The sequence below is a fragment of the Gekko japonicus genome, unplaced genomic scaffold (assembly GCF_001447785.1).
Source record: "Gekko japonicus isolate JY-2015 unplaced genomic scaffold, Gekko_japonicus_V1.1 scaffold1250, whole genome shotgun sequence".
Lineage (NCBI taxonomy): Eukaryota > Metazoa > Chordata > Lepidosauria > Squamata > Gekkonidae > Gekko > Gekko japonicus.
Window position 1 is genome coordinate 353,565 of NW_015173163.1, and position 24,616 is coordinate 378,180.

General features: G+C 49.0%; 1 protein-coding gene across 1 annotated transcript in view; it reads right to left on the reverse strand.

The window, feature by feature from the left end:
• The window catches only part of GRAMD1A (GRAM domain containing 1A), a 63,122-nt gene that overhangs the window by 33,112 nt on the left and 5,394 nt on the right, over nucleotides 1-24,616 (reverse strand). Inside the window, exons 2-6 of the mRNA XM_015422479.1 lie at nucleotides 17,011-17,230; nucleotides 11,430-11,450; nucleotides 7,070-7,154; nucleotides 4,077-4,180; nucleotides 3,875-3,970 (exon numbers count right to left, since the gene is read on the reverse strand). Of these exons, the coding sequence (XP_015277965.1) occupies nucleotides 3,875-3,970; nucleotides 4,077-4,180; nucleotides 7,070-7,154; nucleotides 11,430-11,450; nucleotides 17,011-17,230 (526 nt within the window). The remainder of the gene's footprint in view (nucleotides 1-3,874; nucleotides 3,971-4,076; nucleotides 4,181-7,069; nucleotides 7,155-11,429; nucleotides 11,451-17,010; nucleotides 17,231-24,616) is intronic.

Here is a 24,616-nt window from a genome sequence, read left to right on the forward strand (position 1 = left end):
TTGCCCTTTCTTACACGCCCAGGGAAATGCTTATTTCAGGAAGCAATTTTTCTCCAGGCCATTTTGGCCAGAGATCCTGGAGATTTTCTGTCATCTTCTGGAAGTGGAAAAGTGGTCACTGGGTGTGTGTGTGTGGGGGGGAGGCATTTGTGAATCTCCCGCATTGTGCAGGGGGTTGGACTAGATGACCCTGGAGGTCCCTTCCAACTCTATGATTCTAAACTCCGGAAGGACACGCCTTGGGAAGCCTAAGTTGGCTGGAAAGGCAGCACACAAATATTTTAAATAAATACATTACAGTGCGCAGTGTGGGAAAGTGAGCCACAGCTATCGAACATAGCTAGAGCAGAGGTGGGCTAACTTCCATGTTGTGCAGTCTGGTTTTGTAAAAGAAAGCACCCAAAAGAGCACAGTGGTCAGAGCATTGGACTATTACTGGCGGGGGGGAGCCGGGTTCAAATCCAAATCCCCACTCGGCCCTGGAACACACTAGATCACCCAGGGCTGCTCACCAGCTCTCAGTCTGTCCTGCCACAGAGGGTTATTTCAAAGATAAAACAGAGAAGAGAACTAGGTATGCTGCCTTGGGGGGAGATTTTTTTTTTTTAAATGAACAAAAAAATTTATGGAGCAAGAGGGAATGCTCAGACAGCTATGTCCAGAGCTCATTAGGGATCAATAATCCTGAATAATCCTTCCAGAAGAGCCTCAAATACGCAGAGCTACAGAAAGGGAAATGACAGAGATGAACCACTGCCAGCAATGTTCCCTCTTATTTCCTCCCCCTACTGAACAGAGCAGTTCGCTTCTTGAGCAGAATATAACTGCTGTCATCTTAAAATGGGCAACGGGCAGTGCAAGACCCTGTGTGGCTCCAGACTGCTGCTGAGCAGGGCTTCCTGTGTTAATGAGCGGCCGCTCACATGCCCAGCTTAGAGACATTGGCTGCCAGTGATCCAAGAGCAAACCTTGTACTGATTTTGGCTGCCAGTGATCCAAGAGCAAACCTTGTACTGATTTTGGCTGCCAGTGATCCAAGAGCAAACCTTGTACTGATTTATGCCAGTGTGCTAAAACAACCACAGAGGGTGTTCGTGTGTGTGTGTGTGTGTGTGTGTGTGTGTGTGTACCTCGTGTGTCCCGCTTCCTAATAAAAGACTTGCAAGAGCCAGGGGTTGAGCTGCGAAACACTTATGGATTATTAATCAACACGACAATTCTCAGTAACGCTAAAGTGTACTATTTCTGTTATGCAACCAGGCTCTCTGCTGGCCCTCTGCTGAACTCCTGCTCGGAACCCCGAGGTAGTGTGGCTCCTTCATTGTCAAAGGCTGCAGACTCCGGGATAACGCAGTCCACCAGAAAATTGCCTGGAGGCCCCCCCTGTTGACCCACCCGCCAATCCCTGAGCCAGAAAGGTCGTTCCGGATTCTACCCGCCTTCCAAACGATGGAGCCTTCTGTCACCTGAACTGTGCCTTGCAGATAATCCCACCTGAGTACCAACCTGATCCTTTCTGGGAACGAGAAGAGCCAAGTTCTTGGGCCAAGGCTCCCTGTGCCATGCAAGCTCAAGGGGCCCTCTGGCAAATACCTTCTGAAATTGCATCTCGGAAACATGTTCAGCCTTGACTTCAGAGGCTTGCAGCAGTTGCCAGCGTAATGCCAGAAAACTGAGAAGTCCTTCCAAATATCCAGGTGCCGGGGGGAGATAACCAGCCATTTTTGGTACGAGGTGAGTCCAGGGTTTGGAGAAATCAGCTTGAGCTCTCACACAGAAATGGCCAATTACAGCCCCTTTCAAACTGCAGAGACAGCACGTTGTCGGACTAGCTGGCGAGAACAGCTCAGGAAATGGGCATTTCATTTGGATCGTCACACGGAGAGGCGAGCCGAAAATTCACCTCTGCAGCTTTTGGGGTGGCTTCTCCCAGCTCACCCGGTTCTGCCCCCTCCTCCTGGTCTCGTGGACCCACCTGTAAAAGCACCGCAACCAGTGTAGCGGCTAGAGTGTCGACCTGGGTTCGAATTCCCAGTCCGACACGGAACCTCCCTGTGCGACCTATGTCAGCCTAACCTACCTCACAGGGTTGTTGTGAGGATAAAATTAAGAGGGCGAAACAAATCCATAAGTGGCTTTGGGTCTCCGTTTGAGAGAAAAGGCAGGGTATAAATACCTAACTAAATCAGTAATATGGAACCAGCGAGCTCTAACGACAAACCCCCGAAACTGGTAAACTCCAGACTCTCGTTAAGTCAAAGGGATCTTTGACGTAAAAGTGTAGGCATGCTGCGGCAGGTCCACAGGGAACAGTCCTACCTTGTCGTTCTCCGTGCAAATCTGAATGGCGTTGGGGATCAGCTTCGCTGTCTTCTCCTTCTTGATGTATTTCACGTCCTTCAGCTGGATGGAGATCTGTCGCGGAAGGGCAAAAGGAGATCAGCGGCTGCCCGGAGGGGAAGAGCTCTGGGGCTCGCTTCTCCGGCCTCTGCCCCGGGGTCGTGGTCTCCGGGCAACTCACCGTGGTCTCCCATCGGAAGATGTTGCTGTAAAAACAGATCCAGTTCTCCGACAGGTAGAGCCGCCCCTGGAGTAAGATATCACGCTGGAGCGCGCAGGAGTAATCTGAGGAGAGGGGAGACGTCAGAGACGAGAGCGTGAGGAGGAGGAGGAGGAGCAGGATGAGGGAAAACGGGAGGGGGAAGGGATGCAGGTTGAAAGGAGGGGGAGGACACAAAGGGGTTCGAATCCACTGCTGAAACTCTTGGGAGATCTGTGCCGCAACTACTGGGCACTGACAAGTCAGTGGCATGTTTTCAGAAGGCCAAAAGTAGATGCCAGAGATGCAGAAGCAAAGCAGATCTATACCACAGGCTTTAATGGATTGAATAGCAATTTTTTTAAGGCCACAGAAGCCAAAAGAGGATGTATCTACAGAAGACTTCACTGAATTAAAGAGACATTCCCGTCCTTCAAGGTCCCCTGGGAACTGTAGTTCTGTGAAAGAAAGGTTGGGGGGTGGGGCTGGATTCTTTCATGTAGAATTCCTAGCTAAACTACAGTTCCCTGGACACTTTGGGAAGACTCTTGACCACTGAACTGGCAATAAATCCAAGGGCTAGAACTGTGGGGCAGGCAAACAGACAGCACCAGCACGTGCTGGAGGCTTCAAGGAGGCAGCCGAGAGTCTCCCCAAACAGGAATCAACAAGAACCTCAGGAGACAGTCGTCTCACCATCTACGGGGGTGCGGGGGGGGGGGGAGGATACCCAGCCATTTTTGGTACGAGGTGAGTCCAGGGTTTGGAGAAATCAGCTCGAGCTCTCACACAGAAATGGTCAATTACAGCCCCTTTCAAACCGCAGAGACAGCACGTTGTCGGACTAGCTGGCGAGAACAGCTCAGGAAATGGGCATTTCATTTGGATCGTCACACGGAGAGGCGAGCCGAAAATTCACCTCTGCAGCTTTTGGGGTGGCTTCTCCCAGCTCACCCGGTTCTGCCCCCTCCTCCTGGTCTCGTGGACCCACCTGTAAAAGCACCGCAACCAGTGTAGCGGCTAGAGTGTCGACCTGGGTTCGAATTCCCAGTCCGACACGGAACCTCCCTGTGCGACCTATGTCAGCCTAACCTACCTCACAGGGTTGTTGTGAGGATAAAATTAAGAGGGCGAAACAAATCCATAAGTGGCTTTGGGTCTCCGTTTGAGAGAAAAGGCAGGGTATAAATACCTAACTAAATCAGTAATATGGAACCAGCGAGCTCTAACGACAAACCCCCGAAACTGGTAAACTCCAGACTCTCGTTAAGTCAAAGGGATCTTTGACGTAAAAGTGTAGGCATGCTGCGGCAGGTCCACAGGGAACAGTCCTACCTTGTCGTTCTCCGTGCAAATCTGAATGGCGTTGGGGATCAGCTTCGCCGTCTTCTCCTTCTTGATGTATTTCACGTCCTTCAGCTGGATGGAGATCTGTCGCGGAAGGGCAAAAGGAGATCAGCGGCGGCCCGGAGGGGAAGAGCTCTGGGGCTCGCTTCTCCGGCCTCTGCCCCGGGGTCGTGGTCTCCGGGCAACTCACCGTGGTCTCCCATCGGAAGATGTTGCTGTAAAAACAGATCCAGTTCTCCGACAGGTAGAGCCGCCCCTGGAGTAAGATATCACGCTGGAGCGCGCAGGAGTAATCTGAGGAGAGGGGAGACGTCAGAGACGAGAGCGTGAGGAGGAGGAGGAGGAGCAGGAGGAGGGAAAACGGGAGGGGGAAGGGATGCAGGTTGAAAGGAGGGGGAGGACACAAAGGGGTTCGAATCCACTGCTGAAACTCTTGGGAGATCTGTGCCGCAACTACTGGGCACCGACAAGTCAGTGGCATGTTTTCAGAAGGCCAAAAGTAGATGCCAGAGATGCAGAAGCAAAGCAGATCTATACCACAGCCTTTAATGGATTGAATAGCAATTTTTTTAAGGCCACAGAAGCCAAAAGAGGATGTATCTACAGAAGACTTCACTGAATTAAAGAGACATTCCCGTCCTTCAAGGTCCCCTGGGAACTGTAGTTCTGTGAAAGAAAGGTTGGGGGGTGGGGCTGGATTCTTTCATGTAGAATTCCTAGCTAAACTACAGTTCCCAGGATACTTTGGGAAGACTCTTGACCACTGAACTGGCAATAAATCCAAGGGCTAGAACTGTGGGGCAGGCAAACAGACAGCACCAGCACGTGCTGGAGGCTTCAAGGAGGCAGCCGAGAGTCTCCCCAAACAGGAATCAACAAGAACCTCAGGCTGCTATTGCAGAACAGATGAATGGAAAGATTAGGAATCAGGGACAGGGCCTTGACCCATGAATCACTCAAGCCGAGAACAGAGACTGTATTTAGGGAAGGGTAGGGCCAGTTCTGGTCTGAATGCCAATTGTAGTCTCCACAGAACCAACATGGTGTAATGGCTAGAAAGTGTCAGGATAGGATCTCGGAGACCCGTGTTCAAATCCCCACTCTACCATGGAAGCATGTTTGGCGACCTTCAGCTAGTTACAGACACTCAGCCTGAGCTACCTCACAGGGTTGTTGCGAGAATAAAATGGAGACAGCGAGAATGATGTGAGCCAGGGGTCATTTCCTGCAGGAGCGCACAGGAGCAGAGCTCCGGCAGTAAAGAGCCCAGGGGGCGGGCACATGCAGCAAGCCCCGCCCCCTGCTCCCAGCAGCCCCGGCCACGAGGATCATGAGGATCTGCGTGTCCCCCCCCCCAAATAGCTAGCAATCCAAAACAGTCCCGTGGAGCCTGAGCAGTGGGTTTTGCCTTCTGACACACTTCCGGTGATGTCAGGGGGCGAGGCATATGCAAATCGGTTATGCTAATGAGTTATGCTAATGAGCTCCTGCACCTCTTTTTCTACGAAATGACCCCTGATGTGAGCCACTCTGCATCCCCCCACGGGGGAGAAAAGCACAGTATAAACAAAAACAAAAAAAACAAATAGCGGCATCACTAACTCAAGATGAGTTATGCTAATGAGCCCCTGCACCTCTTTTTCTACGAAACGACCTCTGATGTGAGCCACTCCGCATCCCCCCACTGGGGAGAAAAGCACAGTATAAACAAACAAAAAACCCCGACGGCATCACTAACTCAGGGAGAGAGCACTGACATGAACAATTCCGAAAAAGAAAGGAACCGGTGATTGTGAGAAGCTGCGTGTTTTATTTACTTATTTTTAAAGGAAGTTCCTTTGAGGTGGAATTGAAAATACCCAACGAAACTATTTCTCTCTGCAGCAAAAGCTGCAAGAGAACTGAGTGGGTTGGGCCCAGCAGATCCCTTCCAGCAAGTGAGGAGTCTTCCTCCAATGGAGGAGGGAGCCTTCATCCATCAAAGGAAGATTCCGCACTTATGGGGAAAGGAGTGAACGGATCCGTTTGAATCTGTATTCTAGGATCAGGTGGGTTTATTTTACCCACGAATTTGGAGGCAAAAGAACTAAAGCCCTGGGGCAGTTCACTGATACAGCCGGAGCCAGTGTTCCCTCTAAGCTGAGTTACTGTGAGCTACCTCACAAGTTTTTAGCCCCCAGCTCACACGTTTTTGTCTTCGCTCAGGAAGGATGGCTCCAGAGCAAACTAATTTATGCAGTAGCCAAATCGCTCGCTCACAACTTTCATGCTAGTAGCTCACAAAGTAGAATTTTTGCTCACAAGACTTCACGGCATGGAGGGAGCATTGCAGCCGGTCACATCAGTATACTGCAATTACGGAAAAGGTTTCAACACTGCCTTCCACCCAAAAAGGGTGCCTTCCACTCTCCTTTGCCATCATTCACCCTACAGTGCCACCTAGGGATGACTGCTTCACCTGCCCTGTTGGGATCCCCCCCCCATCCAGCACAACCTCCCTCCATCCCCACCTCCTCTTATGACCCTTTTCAAATTGCCTTTGTATTTCGTTTTAGTACCTGGTTGCTAATGGGTTTTTCCTGTCATCTCAGACAGGCCCATTTTAACAACCGGCTGCTAGCAGAATTTATTTACCTGTTCATACAGATCCGCTTGTGTCGGGTTAGCAAAGCGTGGTTGAGCCGCTTTTGAGGGAAACTGCTTCTTTCCGTTTTCAACTTCTGGATCGCCATGGTGTGCTGTTTAAAATGTCCATAGCGTTTCCTACAATGCTGCTTTCTTCCTGCCCATTTCTGCTGCATGATCATCCTTGGACTTTTTAAAAAATGTTCTAATGTGAGTGCTATAGCGCTAAACTGCTATAAGCACCATTGAGATGCATTGACTCCATGGAGTCAATGCATCTCAATGGAGCCACTAGAACACTTCAGTACTATAGCAGTTTAGAGCTATAGCGCTCACATTAGAGCTTTTTTAAAAAAAGTCCAAGAAGATCATGCAGCAAAAAAGGGTGAGATAAAAGCAGCACTGTTTGAAATGACCATAGCGCTTCAGAGATGGCTCATTAATGGAAGGAAATTCGCTATATGAAACCCCCATCCCTGTATTGCTTTACTCGAAATCGGGCCAACAATGAATAACATCCCGTTTAGAATGGTAATGAGATAAGGGCCTATGTCTCACCTACAAGGAGTCGTTCAGTTTCCGGAAGCCCCTTGAAGATCCTGCGGAAGTCCTCGTTGCGTTGCTTGTAAGTGGGGCTCAGCATCTGCCAACAGCAATCGGGCACGTTAGGTAGGCACCGTCCCCCTTCAGCTGCACCCACTAGACCCTCCCCCTGAGGACCCGGAAGCTGGTCTTCAATGGCTCTTTTCTGTGGAAGGGGAAGGCTTCCTCCAGCCTAACGGGCCTTCCGGCATTGGAAGAGCCAAGCCTGACGTCTGTGGTTTGCCTCTTCCGTTGGAGGAGGGCTCCTCTGAGCTGGAGGACAGCTTTGAACTGGGCTGGGCAGAGGGATGAGGGGGTCAGCCCCAGAGTTGGGAGGGCAATGGCAGAACTTCCAGGTGTGGCGGGAGGGTGCCGGCTATAGCAAGCTTAAGGACGTTATGGGGGGGTCTGGTCAGTGGCTAGAAAGGCGACCTCCTAGGGATGCCCCTTCAAACTCCAGGATCAAAGGACAGCAGGAGAGAAATACAATTTCTTAAATTAATTAATTATCTTAATCCACTAAGATGGGAGAGCAGTGGGGCAGGAAGAAAAACTACATGGCACGCACCACGTGGGGTGGGAAATGGGGGGCCATCACTCTGACGCCGTTTTGACTAGGGAGGCACAGAAAACCGGGGTACAAATGGAAGGATCACATCTAATCCTTGAGAACTGGGTTGGATCCCCCACGTGAAGCCAGCTGGGTGACCTTGGGCCAGTCACCGCTCTCTCAGCCCCACCTACCTCACAGGCAATGCTCCCTCTAAGCTGTAGAGTCTTGTGAGCAAAAATTCCACTTTGTGAGCTACTGGCATTGAAGTCGTGAGTGAGCGATTTGGCTACTGCACAAATTAGTTTGCTCTGGAGCCATCCTTCCTGGGCGAAGACAAAAAATGTGTGAGCCGGTGGCTGAAAAAATTGTGAGCTAGCTCACACTAACTCAGCTTAGAGGGAACACTGCTCACGGGGTGTCTTGCTGTGGGGAGAGGAAGGGAAGGCAACTATAAGCCGCTCCGAGACTCCTTCGGGTAGTGAAGAGCGGGGTATAAAACCCAACTCTTCTTCTTCTTCTTATGCAGCCCTTTCTTCAAAGGGTGGAAGAACTAGCTCTCTCTTCCCCAAGTGTTTCTCACAACAACCCTGGGAGGTAGGCTCAGGAGCAAAGAGATGGCAACTGCTTCAAGGTGACTCCGAGTTTGCGGCACAGTGCTAGACTGCAACCTGCCAGCCTAACGTCCTCGTCTGAAATGTCGTCTGAAATGTCGACCACTACACTGCCCTGGTTCTGAGGAGACCTTTTGCTGCAGCTGACACTTGAAGGGCACAGAGTGTGATCCCTGAGGGAGGAATCACTGGGACAGGGGTGGCTATGGGGAAAAGGCAATTGGCAGGACCCAGTGGAGGTGAAGCCCTCCGTTTCAGAGGAAATGCCCTTCTTGGGGCTATTGGGAGACAGGAAAGGGAATGCTGAAGGGAGGGGGGAGGTGAGAACACACCCAAGAATCCCTGCACACCCTGGAAACACAAATAGAAGCTTGGGGCACCCCAGATTCATTCAAGGCTGCTGCTGTGGGTAAGCCAAAAAACAGAAAACTTTAAAAAAAACAAAGGAGGAGTCTCTTACTCTGTCCAGATGGCTGGGTGGAATCCCTTCTTTTACTGCCGGGAGCGGGGGCAGCCCCCACCCAAGAGAGGAAGGAGGTTTCTGGAGAGCGGCAGCATGAGCTGTGAAAGGGGCAAGCCTGGGAGCGGCCGGGAGAAGAAGGCAGTGCCCAGGCGCCTACCGAGGCGGGTTTGGGTGCAGGATCAGCACAGAGAAAGAGGAGCGTGGGAAGGAGGCCAGCCACGAGGGGAGGGGAGGGGGGGTGTGAGCCAGGAGGGGAGGCCGGGCAGCAGCTGATCAAAGAGGAAGATCAGGAAAAATGTGGAAGTGGAGAGCGGAGGGGTTTGTTTGGGGAGTGGAGGAGTCATGCAGGACGGAGATGGGGGGGCAAAGGGGGGGGGAGTTCGCAGAGGCCCGATCCTCCGGGCAGAGCGGATGCAGGAGAGTAGGAGGAGGGATAAAGGGGGTGCCAGATAGCGAAAGGGGAGGGAGGCAGATGGAAAGTTTCCCCGGAGCCCATCAAAGCAAGGAAGAAGAGGCCTCCCCCAGGGACAGCTCCAGTTACACTGGCCGGCCATTGGCTGAGGGTGCCCGGGTGTCCTTTACGCGAAACAAAAGGGCTGGGGGTGGGTGGGAAGGAGGGTGTCAGGCTGCAGTTAACCATATCCTGCCCAGGTGGGGGCTGGGCCCAGGTGAAGAGGAACAAAACACACCAGATGCGCCCCCTTTGGTTCTGAACAGCTCCCCGAAGCCCCGGAAACTCAGGGCAGGTCTGTTGGGGGGGGGGTTCTGCACATGACCAGTCATTATAGTCCCGTCTTTGCTGGAAGACGGATCCCCAGGCTCAGTCCTGAGAGCAAACCCCCCTCCCCCCGCCGCCCCATGCAATTCCATTCCTCTTGCACACCGGATTCCAAAACAGAAATCCTCCCAGGGTTTTTATAAACAGATAAAGGAAACTTGCAAAGCAGATAGGTGTGCTTTCTCCCCGCACTCCCGATGCTCACCCTGCAAACTTGCTCTCTTGCCTCCTTCCCTTCTGTTTCCTTCTCTCCCCCCCACTCCCCCCCCTCTATTTCCAAAGGGACAAAGGGGCAGAGTCCAAGGCGGTAGACAGGTCTGCAGCACTCCAGCCTGCAGATGGAGAATGCCCTTTTCGCCTCCCACCTTAAGAATAACTCCCCGCAAGCAGAAAACCAGCCCGTTGAAGAAGAGAAAGGTCCCTCCCTGCTGCCCTCCTCGTTTTCTGCTCTCAAGAAATTGCTTTTTTTCATTTTTTTTTTACCAGACAGTGATCCCTGGTCTATACGGGCGTTCTACCACACAATTTCTGCCGCGTGCACATTTTCTAAATAAAACAGATATGTGGACCTCAACCCTCTGAGGGGCCAACACACACCCTTCATAAGAGAATGAGTTGGGAAGTCCCTGGTTCAAATCTTACTGGTAATAACTTTGCAAGGTGACTTGAAACAAGGCAAAGTCTCTCAGCCACATCTTAAATACTGGACCTGATAACAGTGGCCTATTCTACAGGGTTGTTGTAAAGACTGGCAAGGGAGGGTTGCCAACCTCCAAGTGGTACCTGGAGATTTCCCAGAATTACGACTGATCCCCAAACAATAGGGGTCAGTTCCCCTGGAGAAAACTGCTGCTTTGGAGGGTGGACTCTGTGGCCTTATACCACACCGAGCTCCCTCGCCTCCCCAAAACCCACCCTCCCCAGGCCCTGCCTCCCAAAATCTCCAGGAATTTCCCAACCCAGAGTTGGTTACCCTAAGCAAGGTCACGTCTGGACAGCATGTTAAAAGCGGTAAAGCATTATTGGCAAAAAGAACTAAACAAAGCGCTAGAAAAGTATTCCATATTTCCCCCCAAGCCACTTTTTGTAGAACAATCTGACCAGACGATTCTCACGGGGCTGCCACGTCCAGACCCAGAGAGGGCTTCTCTACCTCCATTGTGGTGTAGTGGTTAGTACTGGACCCGGGTTCAAATCCCCACTCCACTTCCCTGGATGCTCCCTGGGCCAGTCTCTCTCGGTCTAACCTACCTCAAAGGTTTGTTATGAGGATAAAATGGAGAAAAAAAGACCGATGTAAACCTTTGCAGGTCCTTATTTAAGAAGAAGAGGAGGAGGAGGAGATTGGATTTATACCCCGCCCTTCACTATCCAAGGGAGTCTCAGAGTGGCTTACAAACTCCTTTCCTTTCCCCTCCCCACAACAGATGCCCTGTGAGGTGGGTGGGGCTGAGAGAGCTCTGACAGAAACTGCTCTTTTTCAAGAACAGCTCTTATCAGAACTATCTGCCAGGCCTTGGGATAATCCCTCAGACCTTCACCATCATCCCAAATTGCTGCTATTGTGTAGGTTTTGGGAAAGCTGTATTTGTGTGTGGGGGGGTCAGTTTTATTTTATTGTAGAGATGTGGTCGTCTTTCTTTATGTTTGAAACCGTATGCAATTTAGCACTGCCAAGAGGCTTGGAGAAAAAAGTGACCTGACCCTTTAAAAGAGGCTTAACGGGGCGTTCTTCACCAGGTAAAGGTCTTTTACTTTGAAAGTTTCAGTTGCCCATTTCAACATACTGAGCCTCTGTAATGGGGACAGGACATGCTTCTCCAGGCCTGTTGGAAAGCCCACATTTCTTCCTGCCAAATTATATTTGCGCAAGATCAAGGGAGTCTAATTTCATGTACCACCCATCCCGAAGGGGAGAAAAAGTCACTTACACTGTACCAGCTTTGCATTTTCTGAAAGACAAAGAGAGAGAGGAGTTAGTGTAACTTGCACAATGAGAAAATGAAACCATCACACTTTCCTCTCACCCTCCCCTGCTTGTTTAAACCTAGGGATGCCAACCTCCAGGTGGGACCTGGGGATCCCCTGGAATTACAGCTCATCTCCAAACTAGAGAGATCAGCCCCCCTGGAGAAAACAGATGCTTTGGAGGGTGGACTCTGTGGCACTGTGCCCCACTGAGTTCTCTGTCCTCACCAGGCTCCATCCCCAAATCTCCAGGAGCTTCCCAACTGGGACCTGGCAACCCTACATCCCCCACCGGTGGCCAGAGGGGACCTGGCAAGCCTATCAAATACACTTAAGCATCAGATCCCTGAAAACGGTACATTTCCGAATGACCAAAGCAGAATTCTTTGGGCTGCAATCCAGTCAAAAATGCACTTTTGGCATACTTTTCCAACAGCCACATACAGAGCGAGAGGCTGGCTTCAGACTGTGGGGCAGCTGGGCTTTTGCCCTGAGCCCACGACCTCAGGGTGCCCCCCCCCCCGAGCTCAGTAGGAGAGGAATTATTACATTTTGAGGAAAGAAAGATTCTGGGGTTAAACATTCCTCTCAGCTCCCTGCTGCACCGTGTACCTCTCGGTTTTGAGATGTGTTCCACAGCGCAGAGAGAAGGGGGCAGCCATAACGAAATGACTGCCTCTCCCAATCAGTGTTCCCTCTAAGCTGAGTGAGTGTGAGCCAGCTCACAGTTTTTTAGCCTCCGGCTCACACATTTTTGTCTCGGCTCAGGAAGGAGGGCTCCGGAACACACTAATTTATGCAGTAGCCAAGTCACCTGCTCACAACTTTAATGCCAGTAGCTCACCAAGTAGAATTTTTGCTCACAGGACTCTACAGCTTAGAGGGAACACTGCTCCCGATATCAACCTACATGAACATATGAAGCTGCCTGATATTGAATCAGTCCCTTGGTCCAAGAAGGTCAGTGTTGTCTACTCAGACCGGCAGCGGCTCTCCAGGGTCTCGACCGCATGCCAGCATATGTCCTCCTGTCAGCTGTTACTGTTTTGTTATTATTATTTTTTATTTACAAAAATTATACCCCACCTTTCTGCCTTCACAAGGGGGCACCAAGGCAGCAAACAGATTAAAAACATACATAATAAGAAAATATATCTCTTTTTTTTTGGGGGGGGGGGACTTTAAAACCAAACAAAAAACACATGGTTAAGACAATTAAAAACCAAAGCTGTGGACATACAACACAGTACAATAAAACACACATACGTAAAAAGCACTTGAGAACATTAGTTCCTGGGTATCACGTCTGTTGGGCTGGGATACCCGTTGTGGCAGATATAGGGTCCAATTTGTCCCTTAGTTTCCTTGTCTGGCCCAGTGTCGCTTGATCACAGTCTTGAAAGGCAATGGCACACCAGGAGCTCCTTTCCAGCGCTTTGTCCTGTCACTCCTGCCGTACCCTTTCTTCGCATTCACGAAGAACACTGTCTTGTGATCATCTCTCCGCAAATGAATACACCTGACCCATTAGGAAAAGGTAGGCGACGGGAGCCTGTGGGCCGTGTCCAGCCTGGGAGGGCGTTACCAACAGTGACAGTTGGGGAAGTACGGGAACCGAATTCCAAGTGGGGCCTGGAGCTCTCCCAGAATTCCAAGGGATCTCCACATGACAAGAGGTCAGTCTACCAGGAGGAAATGGCGGCTTCGGAGGGTGGACCCTACGGCATCCCATCCCTGAGGCGCTCTCTCCCCTCCCCGGTCTCCCCCTCTCCCCAAGCACTGCCTACAAATCCCCAGGAACTTCCACGAAATTGGCCACTCCAAAGTTGGCAACCCCAAGCATCACGGAACTCAACCACTCTAGACAGGCTGGCTCACCGGCAAAAGCCAGCCCCTTCTGCTGTTCTTTTTTAAAATTCTCTCCCTCCTCATGAGGAAAAAAAAATGCCCTTCAGTGTGGTTTACAATCCAGGGGGGGATACAGAAATAAAGACATCCAAACCAGCTCAAAACAATACAGCCCCAAACTCTGAAATATAAACCGGAAATAGTAAACAGCAAATCCATCTTATTTATTTCATTTTCTACCCTGCCTTGCTCCCCCCATGGGGACCCAAAGCAGCTTGTACCATTTCCCTCGCCTCCCTTTTATCCTCACAGCAACCCTGTGAGGTAGGTCAGGCTGAGAGTGTGCAACTGGCCCAAGGTCACCCCCAGCGAGCTTCAAGGGCAGAGTGGGGAATTCGAAACTGAGTCTCCCAGTGGTGTCCGCTACAAAACACTGACTTTTCCGCCAAGGGCTCAGGAGGACAGGCCAGTCTTAACCTTTTGGTGTGTCATTCAATTCCATATTGGAAGTAAGTATATTTGGGTAAAGTACAATACTTTTAATATTGGGTGGAATTTTCAATTGAATTATTAAATATTAATCTGCAATAATTTTTATCTTTTTGTACAGCTTCCAACTTTGGTCCTATTTTATTTATTTATTCTTTATTTATTGTTAATTGCCTTACATGTGTGACAGGGACTCTGATGCTTGTTATAATTTGCACTATTTGACCTCTGAAGAAGGCTCTTGTGAGCCGAAACGCATCAGGTCATACACTGTTCTTTTTTGTGTGTATTTGTAACTTTGTACATTTTATGAGAGGAGCTGTGGTGACTCAAGTGGTTAAGACGCTGAACTGCAGGCTGTGGAAGGTTGGTAGTTCAGCAGTTTGAGACCGGAGTGCCGCATGACGGAGTGAGCTCCCGTCTCTAGTTCCAGCTCCTGCCAACCTAGCAGTTCGAAAGCAAGAAATTGCAAGTAGATAAATAAGTACCACTTCTGGACAGCACTGGCTCTTCAGCTTGGAAACGGAGATGAGCACTGCAACCCTAGAGTCGGATTCGACTGGCTTTCGAGCAAGGGAACCTTTACCTTTACCTTACATTTTATGAGGCTTTATTTGAGCCCCTACTAGGTTTTATATGTCTTTGTAATAAACACTCTTTTGTACACTTGTCATGATCTGCATAGGCCTCTGGAGATCTGTGCAGGACTGGGCCTAGTGAGGCCTAAGAGACCTGGCTGGGAGTGGGAAGCGGACAGCCTACAATCCCCACAAGGCTTTGCGCCAGCGGTAACCAATAGGGGTCGAGGAATTCTCTGAGGAGATTGTTTATATACTTGGTGGTCAGTTAAACTGTGTTCTTGTCCTCTCTGCGGTTTTTGCCTCTCACAGAGCTAAGCTGAGAAGACTGGTCTGGGAGAAAGATCCCTCACTGGGGACAGTGAGTATGGGCAGAAGCCTGGCATAAGAGAGCTGTAGGGCTTGAGTAGTAACAGTTAAGGAGTATTAGGTAGCTGCGTTAGCTTTGTGTTTCTTTTGGTCTTTCAACACTGTTATGGATTTTAAGGCACCTTGTCTTGTCTTGTTTTTCCCCTGCCCAGTATTATAATAATAATAAGCCCTTTTTGTTCAATTGTTTCTCTGCCTGGTTATCACGCTTACGTTTTCGGCTACAAAGGGGCAATTTGAAGTGGCTTGGGAAGGTACACTGGGCCTTCTCAAGGGACCTAAGTCCAGGGTGGTAGCGGCAGAAGGTGGCAACCCGCTGGCGTCATGACAACACTTATTTATGTTTTTAACTTTTGGCCCTCAATTAGGTTTCTAAACTTCCTTCGGAGGTTTGTGCTTTGTTGGTTTAAATTTCCACCCCTCTTTTTTGGGGCAGTCTTAACCTGGTGCCTAAATATAACAATGTCAGTAACGAGTGAATGTGCCTGCTGAGGAAGTTCTACGATCAGGGGGCCGCCACACAAAAGGCCCCGTCACCGTTAGCCACCTATCTAAGCCCTGACGTAAACAAGATGCTTGCAGGCGAGAAGAACTACTATGCATCCAGCATCTTGTTTAAACTGGGATGTGAAACAAATTTAGAATCCAGTGGCACCTTTAAGACCAACAAAGGTTTATTCAAGGTATGCACACAAAAGCTCATACCTTGAATAAACCTTTGTTGGTCTTCAAGGTGCCACTGGATTCTAAATCTGTTCTACTGCTTCAGACCAACACGGCTGATCACCTGGATCTATCTTCTGGGATGTGAAACGTTAGCATACCAGAGATCTATACCCCAGGCAGGGATTGTGCAGGTGCATTAATGCCACACACACAGTGGCACCGTCTAAACCACACCCCATACAATACAATACGGGTAAGACCTTCCTGTCTGATAGAGTCATTTTTAAATCAGGCCTCACTTGAAAATATGGGAGGGGGGGAGCCTCAGGACTGGCCAGCAGACAGGGAGTATTAGACAGGTGAAGGGGGTACTTAGAGGGTTAGGGTTTCCAGGGCCCCTCATCGCTCTGGTGGGGGGATTTGGGGGGCATTCCGGGGGTGGGAGGGGACGGCCCCAAGAATCGCTGCTGGGAAATCAATCCAACGCGCCACAGCCCCCATCCTGCTCACAAAAAGACCCTTTAAAGGGCCTTTTTGCAAAGTGGAGCTGCAGCCGGTGACAGCCCCTCTCCCTCCCTGCTGATTTAAAGGGTCCTCCAGCTGATCAGCGGGCCATGTGCTCCCCACCGATCAGCTGAAGCCCTTTAAATCTCTGCAGGAGGGAACGGAGAGGGGTGGCCATGGGTGGCCGCTCTTGGGGACGGCGGACTGGGGCCCCCAGAAGCAAGGGAACCCCCACCCAGACCCGGGGGCTGGCAGCCCTATTAGAGGGGGTGGGCCATGATGAAACAGTGAGGTTAGCCATGATGAGGAGGAACGGGAGACGAATGAACAGCAAAAGTACAGAGAAAGGTAGACTTTTCAGAACCAGGGGGTTTCAGGGAGAGGGCAGGTAAAGGTAAAGGTTCCCTTGCTCGAAAGCCAGTCGAATCTGACTCTAGGGTTGCGGTGCTCATCTCCGTTTCAAAGCCGAAGAGCCAGCGCTGTCCGAAGACGTTTCCGTGGTCATGTGGCCGGCATGACTAAACACCCAGGCGCACAGAACGCCGTTACCTTCCCACCAAAGTGGTACCTATTTATCTGCTTGCAATTTCTTGCTTTCGAACAGCTAGGTTGGCAGGAGCTGGAACTAGAGACGGGAGCTCACACCGTCTTGCGGCATACTCGGGTCTCGAACTGCTGAACTACTGGCCTTCCACAGCCTGCAGTTCAGCGTCTTAACCACTTGAGCCACCGCAGCTCCTCAGGGAGGGCAGATGGCTAGGCAAACTGAGAAGGTGCTTAACTTTGCATCTGGCTCTTAGCCGCCCCAGCCCCCTGACCAGCACACATTATCTTCACATCTTCCTAAGGTTGGCAGCCCAGATCTCCCAGAATCACAACTGATCTCCAGACGACAGAGATCCGTCCCCCTGCAGAAAGTGGCTGCTTTGGAGGGCGGACTCTATGGCACTGGACCCCACTGAGGTCCCCCCCCCCCAAACCCCAACCTCCCAAAGTTCCAGGGATTTCCCAAGCCAGAGCTGGCCACCCTACATCTTGCACATATACAACTTCCCTTCCCCGCCCCCCAAAAAAACCATTCCTCCCTTACCTTGTTGTTGCGGATGAAGCTGCGCCCACTGAGCGGGTAGTTGAGGGGGGTGCTGGGCGGAGGCCCCGGTTGAGGAGCCCGCTCCGAGGTGTTCTCGGACCCCTTCTCCACCATGGTCTCGGCGGGTGACTCTGGCGGAGGCCGTGGGGGCAACAACAAGAGGCGCTTCCTCAGGGACGGGGAGCTGCTCGGGGTGGTCCGTGGGGAGGTGGTGCCAGTGCTGGAGGGAAGCGGAGCAGAAGGGTGAGGCCCAGGACAGAGGCCAGCACCCCATCACTGCCCCCAAGCGTGAGAACAAATACCCCAACCCATTTCTGCCCTACGTTAGCTACTCCAAAACAGTCCCCCGCTTCAGTCTCCCAACCCGCTACACAACTGCCCCATCTCCCTTCCTCCGCCATTAGCATCGCCAGACCCACAGCCCAAGGGTTCTCCTGTCTCTAAAGGCCTGCTCCGAAGTGAAGGTGAACCCAGGTACAATCTGTGTACAGCAGACACTTGATTTTCCTCTCTACATGCACCAATTTATTCTCACGTCACCTTCAAAGCATGTACAGCTGAACTTGTGATTTAGACTCCCCATTTCTCCAGGTACCGGTCCCTGGTTCTAATTGCAAAGTGAGCACACGTTGGCTCCTTATTACAAACGGATGTACGCACATAAGTGCGGGGTCTACATGTGTTCATAATCAGGGTTCCCAGCTCTGGTTTGGGAAAATCCTAGAGACTTGGGGATAGAGCCTGGGGAGGGCGGGCTTGGGAAGACATGGGACCTCAGTGGCAATCAGCATCTATTGGAAGTCCCTGGCCCAAAGAGCGTCCAGCTTTTCGGCCCTGGCTCCAACCTGGTGGGACTCTCTGCCTACCAGCATCAGGGCCCTGCAGGATCTGCTACAATTCCGCAGGGCCTGTAAGGCAGAGATGTTCCACCAAGCTTACGGTTCAGGACAGCAACAGTTTTTAACATCAACAGTAGTTAACATCAACGGGTTTAACATCAACAGTCTCATGGTTAACAGTTGCCAACGGATATTTCGTTCACTAACTGCTTTCACCCCACCCCCACCTAGAGATGTAAAATTTCCAGAAATTTTGAAGTTCGGAAAAAAACCCGGGTTTTTTCCAGTTTTTTTTGGGGGGAAACAGAAATTTTCGGAAAAATTGAAAAAAATGCTACTCTTGCATTTATTTTGTATTTTCTAGATTGAAAGTCATTCTGTTACTTTAGGAACATAAAATATGACTGTGGACATTTTTACTTGGCATGAAATTATCACAACTAGCATATTAAAAATATAGTGCATCCAAACAATTATTACAAAGAGAATACCCACCCACATGCAAAAACAAAACTGAAACCTTTTTATTTTCTTCTGACAATAGCACCCCCTAAAGGAAGAAATGCATCTTGTTCTTCCATTGGAGAGTTCAGTTTGTAACCTAGGACTTGCTTGTCCTCAGTGCACAGAAATTAGATCAATCTGATACAATATATATATATTTTAGAAATTATTTGGAAAATATTTGCACACCTTGTCTTACAATATTTTATTCATCATGTTAAAAAAAAAAGTTCCATAGTCAATTTATTTTATTCTATTTTATTTTTTCAATTTTTTGGAAAAAAACAAAAAAGGCTTCAGGAAAAAAATGGGGAAAAACTGGTTTTTTTCCAAATTTTCCCGGTTTTTTTCCAGGCCTTCACATCTCTACACACACACACACACACGTTATAGTACAGTAAATTGGAGGTTAGAATTGTATTATGGCACCATGTGGGCATCGGGTATTTCCTGAACTGCATTTTTAGACTATTTAATGATTTTCTATGTGTTTTTATAGGAATTTGTTGTACACAGCCCTGAGTCTGCCTGCCAGGAGGGCGGTATAAAAGCCCAATACAATAAATAAATAAATATAATGAAAAATCCACTTTTCAAAGCAGCCATTTGCTCTGGGGAAACTGATGTCTGTGGTCTGGAGATCAGCCGTGTTTCTGGGAGATCTCCAGGCCCCATCTGGAGGCTGGCAACCCTAGTTTATGAAGACAGATTCAGGTGGGGTAGCCGTGTTGGTCTGAAACGACAGAACAAAGTTTGAGTCCAGCGGCACCTTTAAGACCGACAAAGTTTAATTCCGGGTGGAAGTTTTCGCGTGCAAGCACACTTCCCACGGGACTCAAACTCTGTTCTAACCCCCAATTTTGTTACTGTTATCATCCTCATCATTATTAAAAACATTTATTACACACCTTTCCTCCTTGAGGCAGCTTACACTATAGGTAAAATACATAAATCAGAATACATAAGATACATGAAAAGCCATAATTTAAAATCACAATTCAGGACTGCTAGTAAACTAACCAAAGGCAGCCCTAAATAAACTTCAACGTGCAAACTGGGATTAAAGAGTTGCAGAGGGGGGGAGGGGATGGGGACTCCGCCAGATGGAGATTGCCCCCTTCAGTGCAGGCCTGTAACGGGAAACCTTCCCTTCCTTTTACGCCAGAGTATTAAAGTCCAGGAGCCCTCTCTGGGTCTGGACCTGAAAACCTGAGTGAGGTCCAGATTTCCTTTCCCTTTCCCCTCCAGCCCCTGATGCGGCAGAAAAGGAAAGCTATAACTGGAGTTTCGGAATGTAAACAGGAAGGCTGCTGCTCCAGGGGTGAAAGAGGATCCTAATCCCAGAGTAGGGTCACCCAAGGGAGCATCAGAGAGTCAAGTGGATGCTCAGGGTGAGTTTCCTACTGGTGAAAACAGAGGCTCCTCTGGGGCCCTTTTAGGTTGGTGGGGGGGACAGAAGGGGAGAGGGGTCTGAAGACTCTTCTCCTTGCATGCTGTTTTACCAATCTGAATCAGGCCTATGAGTGACTGGGTAACCCGGGAGCTCCCTGCACGCATGAGATGGGAGTCCCGTTTACATGTCACAGTCAACTGACATACAGCCTGTGTGTATGCGCCATATATCTGTTCACAAGACAGAAAGACAGAGCATCTTCACTTTACAGCTGAAACCTGAGGCCGGGGCCTGGAAGTGCAGTTTCAGTTACACATCCCACTGTACCTGCATTGAAGGGAACATCAGAATTACTCATCAACACATATCTAAAGGAAAATCAAGTGTATGTTGTACATAGATTGTACGTGTGTTCACTACCCCTTGTGGACAGGGCCACAAATTCTTTGTTGTGGTCACAAAGATTTCATAAGGCGTGAATCGACCGGGGGGGGGGGGGAGGTCACAGAGTGTCTGATCTGTGGGCACTCTTATCAATATCTACGGAGAAAGAGGGGCACCCTTCTCCATTAGCATGTGCCATACAACCCTGGGATCCAGCCTCTATTCACACAGACCCTTCCCGTCAAAGCGAGGATTGTCTGAATCGGGTCATCATGTAAAAGGCTATATGTGCATACAATCGATGTCATTCATAACCCCAAATGCGGAGGGAGGGGGAGTACACACCTGCTCTTCCACTTATAACAGTGGTGGTTGTGTGAATTAGCCTTTCAAGTCTAGCATTAGGGCACTCATGTTCGTCAGTGACTTCAAAAACACTCCCAAGGGGGGGGGGTACTATTATGAGCCAATGGCAAGGTACATTACAGCATGTAAAGCACTTTACAGTGGCATTTCCTCATGCCCCTCGCACAAAAGCCCTGCAAGGTAGGGCAAGAATAGCACCGAGGAACTGAGGCTCAAGGAAAATGCCTTCTTCAGGGTCACCCAGCAAGACTTAGGACTCTGTAGCCCAGGACAAACACACAAGCAGACTACTCCCCCAAAGACCAATAGAGCTGTCACCTGATGCAAGAAACTGTAGGGTGCTCCTCTAAGCAAGTCTACTCAGAAGTCTACTTCCATTTTATTCAACAGGGTTTACTCCCCAGAAAGCATTCTTAGGATTATAGCCTCAGGTTGGGAGTCATGTTGGTCTGAAGCAGTAGAACAAAGTTTTATTCAAAGTATAGGCTTCTTCAGTGTGCACGCACACAAAAGCTTATACCCAGAATAAAACTTTCTTGGTCTTAAAGGCACCCCTGGACTCAAACTTTGTTCTTAAGATTTCAGCCTTAGCCACTTAGCCGTTTGAATTTCAACTGGTTACATTTTCATATGAATGAAACAACTGCTTTGAAAAGGGAAAGCGAGTTTTCCTTGCCCATAGGAAATGCAAGAAGAAACCCTGCCATTTTAGTTTAGAAGAGGTATGGGGAGTCTACAGTTTTGGTAAATACGTACATTTATACTTGTATTAAAAATAACTGGATTTTAAAAAGATGTGTTGCCTAATCATGGATTTTTTGTTGTTGATAAAAATGTTTGAAAATGACAAACGTGAGCAAGTAAATGCAAGCTGCTCAGCTAATATATGGCTTGATTAAATAATGCTTAATCAAAACTTGACATTCTAGTTTAAATTGCTACGCACACGACAACAAATAGCAGGAACTAAAGGACACAGCATCCCCAATGTCATTCCAAGTAGGTTACTTTTTCTTGTTGTTTATTAGTGGCTTGATTCAATAACGATTAATCAACACTTGACATCCTAGTTTTAATTGCTACAGACATGACAACAAATAGCAAGATCTAAGGGACACGGTGTCCCCAGTGTCATTTCAAGTTGGTTACTTCTTTCTTCTTTCAATTTTGACCACTATTCCAGCCATATAACAAAAGGGTTTCAAATGACAAAAGGATGGGATCTTTTTTCTACTCAAACCTTATTGCATACAAAGTTGCAAAAATTATTCAATAGTGAAAGGTTTTTTTAAAAAAATCGATATTACAGATTGTAAAGAGGCTATTAGATCTATGGTTGCCAACTGTGGCCTGGGAAATTCCTGGAGATTTGGGGGGTGCCTATGAAGGGGCACATCTGAGGGGAGATTTCACCTGGACCCTATGGTATGGTTCTATGGTTCCTTCCTAGTGCCATCTAATTAGGTCAATTGTTGTATTTTTATTGTTTTAACTGTGAATTTAATTTATGAATGTGTTTTTACTGTTGTACATTGTCCTAAGCCCTGTCCTACAGGGAAGGGTAATCTAGAAATCTAATTTAATAAACAAATAATATAATTTGCCCTCTGAAGCTGCCTTTTCCCCCAGGGGAACTGATCTCTGTAGTCTGGAGATTAGAAGAAGAAAAGAGATTGGATTTATACCCCACCCTTCACTCGGAGTCTCAGAGTGGTTTACAATCTCCTTCCCTTCCTCTTCCCACAACAGACACCCTGTGAGGTAGGTGGGGCTGAGAGAGCTCTTTCGGGGACTGCTCTTGAGAGAACAGCTCTCAGAGAACTTTGACTGACCCAAGATCACCCAGCAGCTGCATGTGGAGAAGTGGGAAATCAAACCCAGTTCTCCAGATTACAGTCTGCCGCTCTTAACCACTACACCAAACTTAGCTGTAATTCCAGAACTCTGGGCCCCACCAGGAGGTTGGCAACCATAGATCAGATAGTAATTCTAGTCATGTACTATATATTTATCTTGCCCGTGCTTCGATAGGGTTACCAGCATCCAGGTGGCACCTGGAGATCTCCCACTATTACGGTTGATCTCCAGATGACTAAGTTCAGTTCCCATGGAGAAAATTCCCATGGCATTATACCTTGTTGAGGTTCCTTGAGAGCCAGTTTGGTGTAGTGGTTAGGAGTGCAGACTCTAACCTGGGAGAACTGGGTTTGATTCCTCACGCCTCCACATGCAGTTGCTGGTGTGACCTTGGGTCAATCATAAGTTCTTTCAGAGCTGTTCTCTCAAGGACAGTTCTCCAGAGAGCTCTCTCAGCCCCACCTACCTCATAGGGTGTCTGCTGTGAGGATAAGAAGGAAAAGGAGATTGTAAGCCGCTCTGAGACTCCTTTGGGTAGTGAAGGGTGGGCTATAAATCCAATCTCCTCCTCAAACCCCACACTCCCCAAGCTCCATCCCCCCAAATCTCCAGGTATTCCCCAAGCTGGAGCTGACAACCATATATTAAGAAGTTCAGAGAAGCATACATGGTTTTTATCCATTTATCTGAAGGCAGATCTCCAAGCTCGTCTTCCACCCTGCCCCACCCCATGGGCTCTCCTAATGATTCCTGATGAATTTTCATAGAAGAGGGAGAGCGCAACAGTGGGAACAACCCCCTAAGCTATGCTCTTTGCATCTTTTCCTGCCCCTGATCCAGATAACACTCCACTGACGACTTCCGGTTTATGGTGACACAATGGCGGACGCATCTCCCGGACCTCCTGGGGATGTGATCTGCACACCAGCGGAAAGGGGGGGTGACTAGTCGCTACCCCCCCGAGCCTTGGCAAAAGGCTCCTAGCCATGGGGCTTTTGTGGGGTGGCCTCTTCGCCAGCACGATGCTGGGGAATTGAGGCGCTCCTCCGCCCCGACGGTCCTGCCGCTGAGTGTCCGTATGGATCTAGAGCTGCTGACCGGGACAAGCATTGGAGACTAAGCGTTTTGAACGTATGCCGAGCGAGGTCATATGACCAACAATGAACTGTGAGTTGGGTTAAAGCGAAATGAGAATTTAAAAAGAAAGCTACCTCCCTGGGAACAGTGAAAAAAGTGAGCGGGGGAGGGGGCCCTCTCATAAGCATGAACTAAACGAAATTCTAGGGGGGGGGGAAGTGATGAAATCTGTTTTGAGAGACTTACCAGAGCGTGGATAAGCGTACGGGCGTATTTCAGAGACTATAGCAAGTTTTTATAAAAGTAAACAATCCATAAAGATGGCGGGGAAGAGGGCAGAGAATGCTAGCAAAAGTGAAACCAGCCGGGATCATGAGCCCTCGACCAGAAGAGACCACTGAGCTTTTCAAATTGTTGACAGAGTCCTTGCGCCCTCTGCTGGACCAGATGACTAACATAGAACAACAGCTGACGAATCTAAACCAGAGTCTAGCAACTCAGCAGCTCCAACTGACTGAGACTTTAAAAATAACGGAGCAAACGGCTGAGAAGGTGAAGGAAATGGACGCCGACGCCAAAAAAGTCAAGAAAAAGGTGCAAAAGCTGAAAAAGAAACAAGCTTCGGAAGAAACACAACTTTTACAGCTGCAAATGGAGAAAGCAAATTTGGTTCTACGGTTTCAAGGGGTCCCAGAATCTAAAGGTGAGAATCTAAAGCAACTCCTGAGTGAAGCATTAGCCCCAGTTACAGATCTGAAAGCGGAGTATCTTGTAAGCGAAATGGATGTGGTCTATAGGTCCTATTCCGTGTACATCAAAAAGAATAATCTGCCTGGGGAAGGTTCTCAAAGCGACATGTAAGGGATTCTATCCTGAAAGCAATAACAGGAACACCCTTGAAAATCGGGGACAACACCATTAGGATTCTAAAAGATATTCCATTTGAAATCAGACAAAAGAGAAAGAAATATAAAGATCTAATCCTGTTTCTCCAAACAAACAGCATTGGTTACAGATGGTTAATTCCAGAAGTCATCATTTTCAAAATACAAGATAAAAAAGAAAAGATTGACTCTGTTTCCAAAGCACGTGAGTTCCTGAGAGTCCAGCTGGGAGAGCCAGTTGGGGGAGAGAAGGAAGAAGATGACAGCAAATCCAGTGGCGAATTGGACTCAGTGTCTTCAGA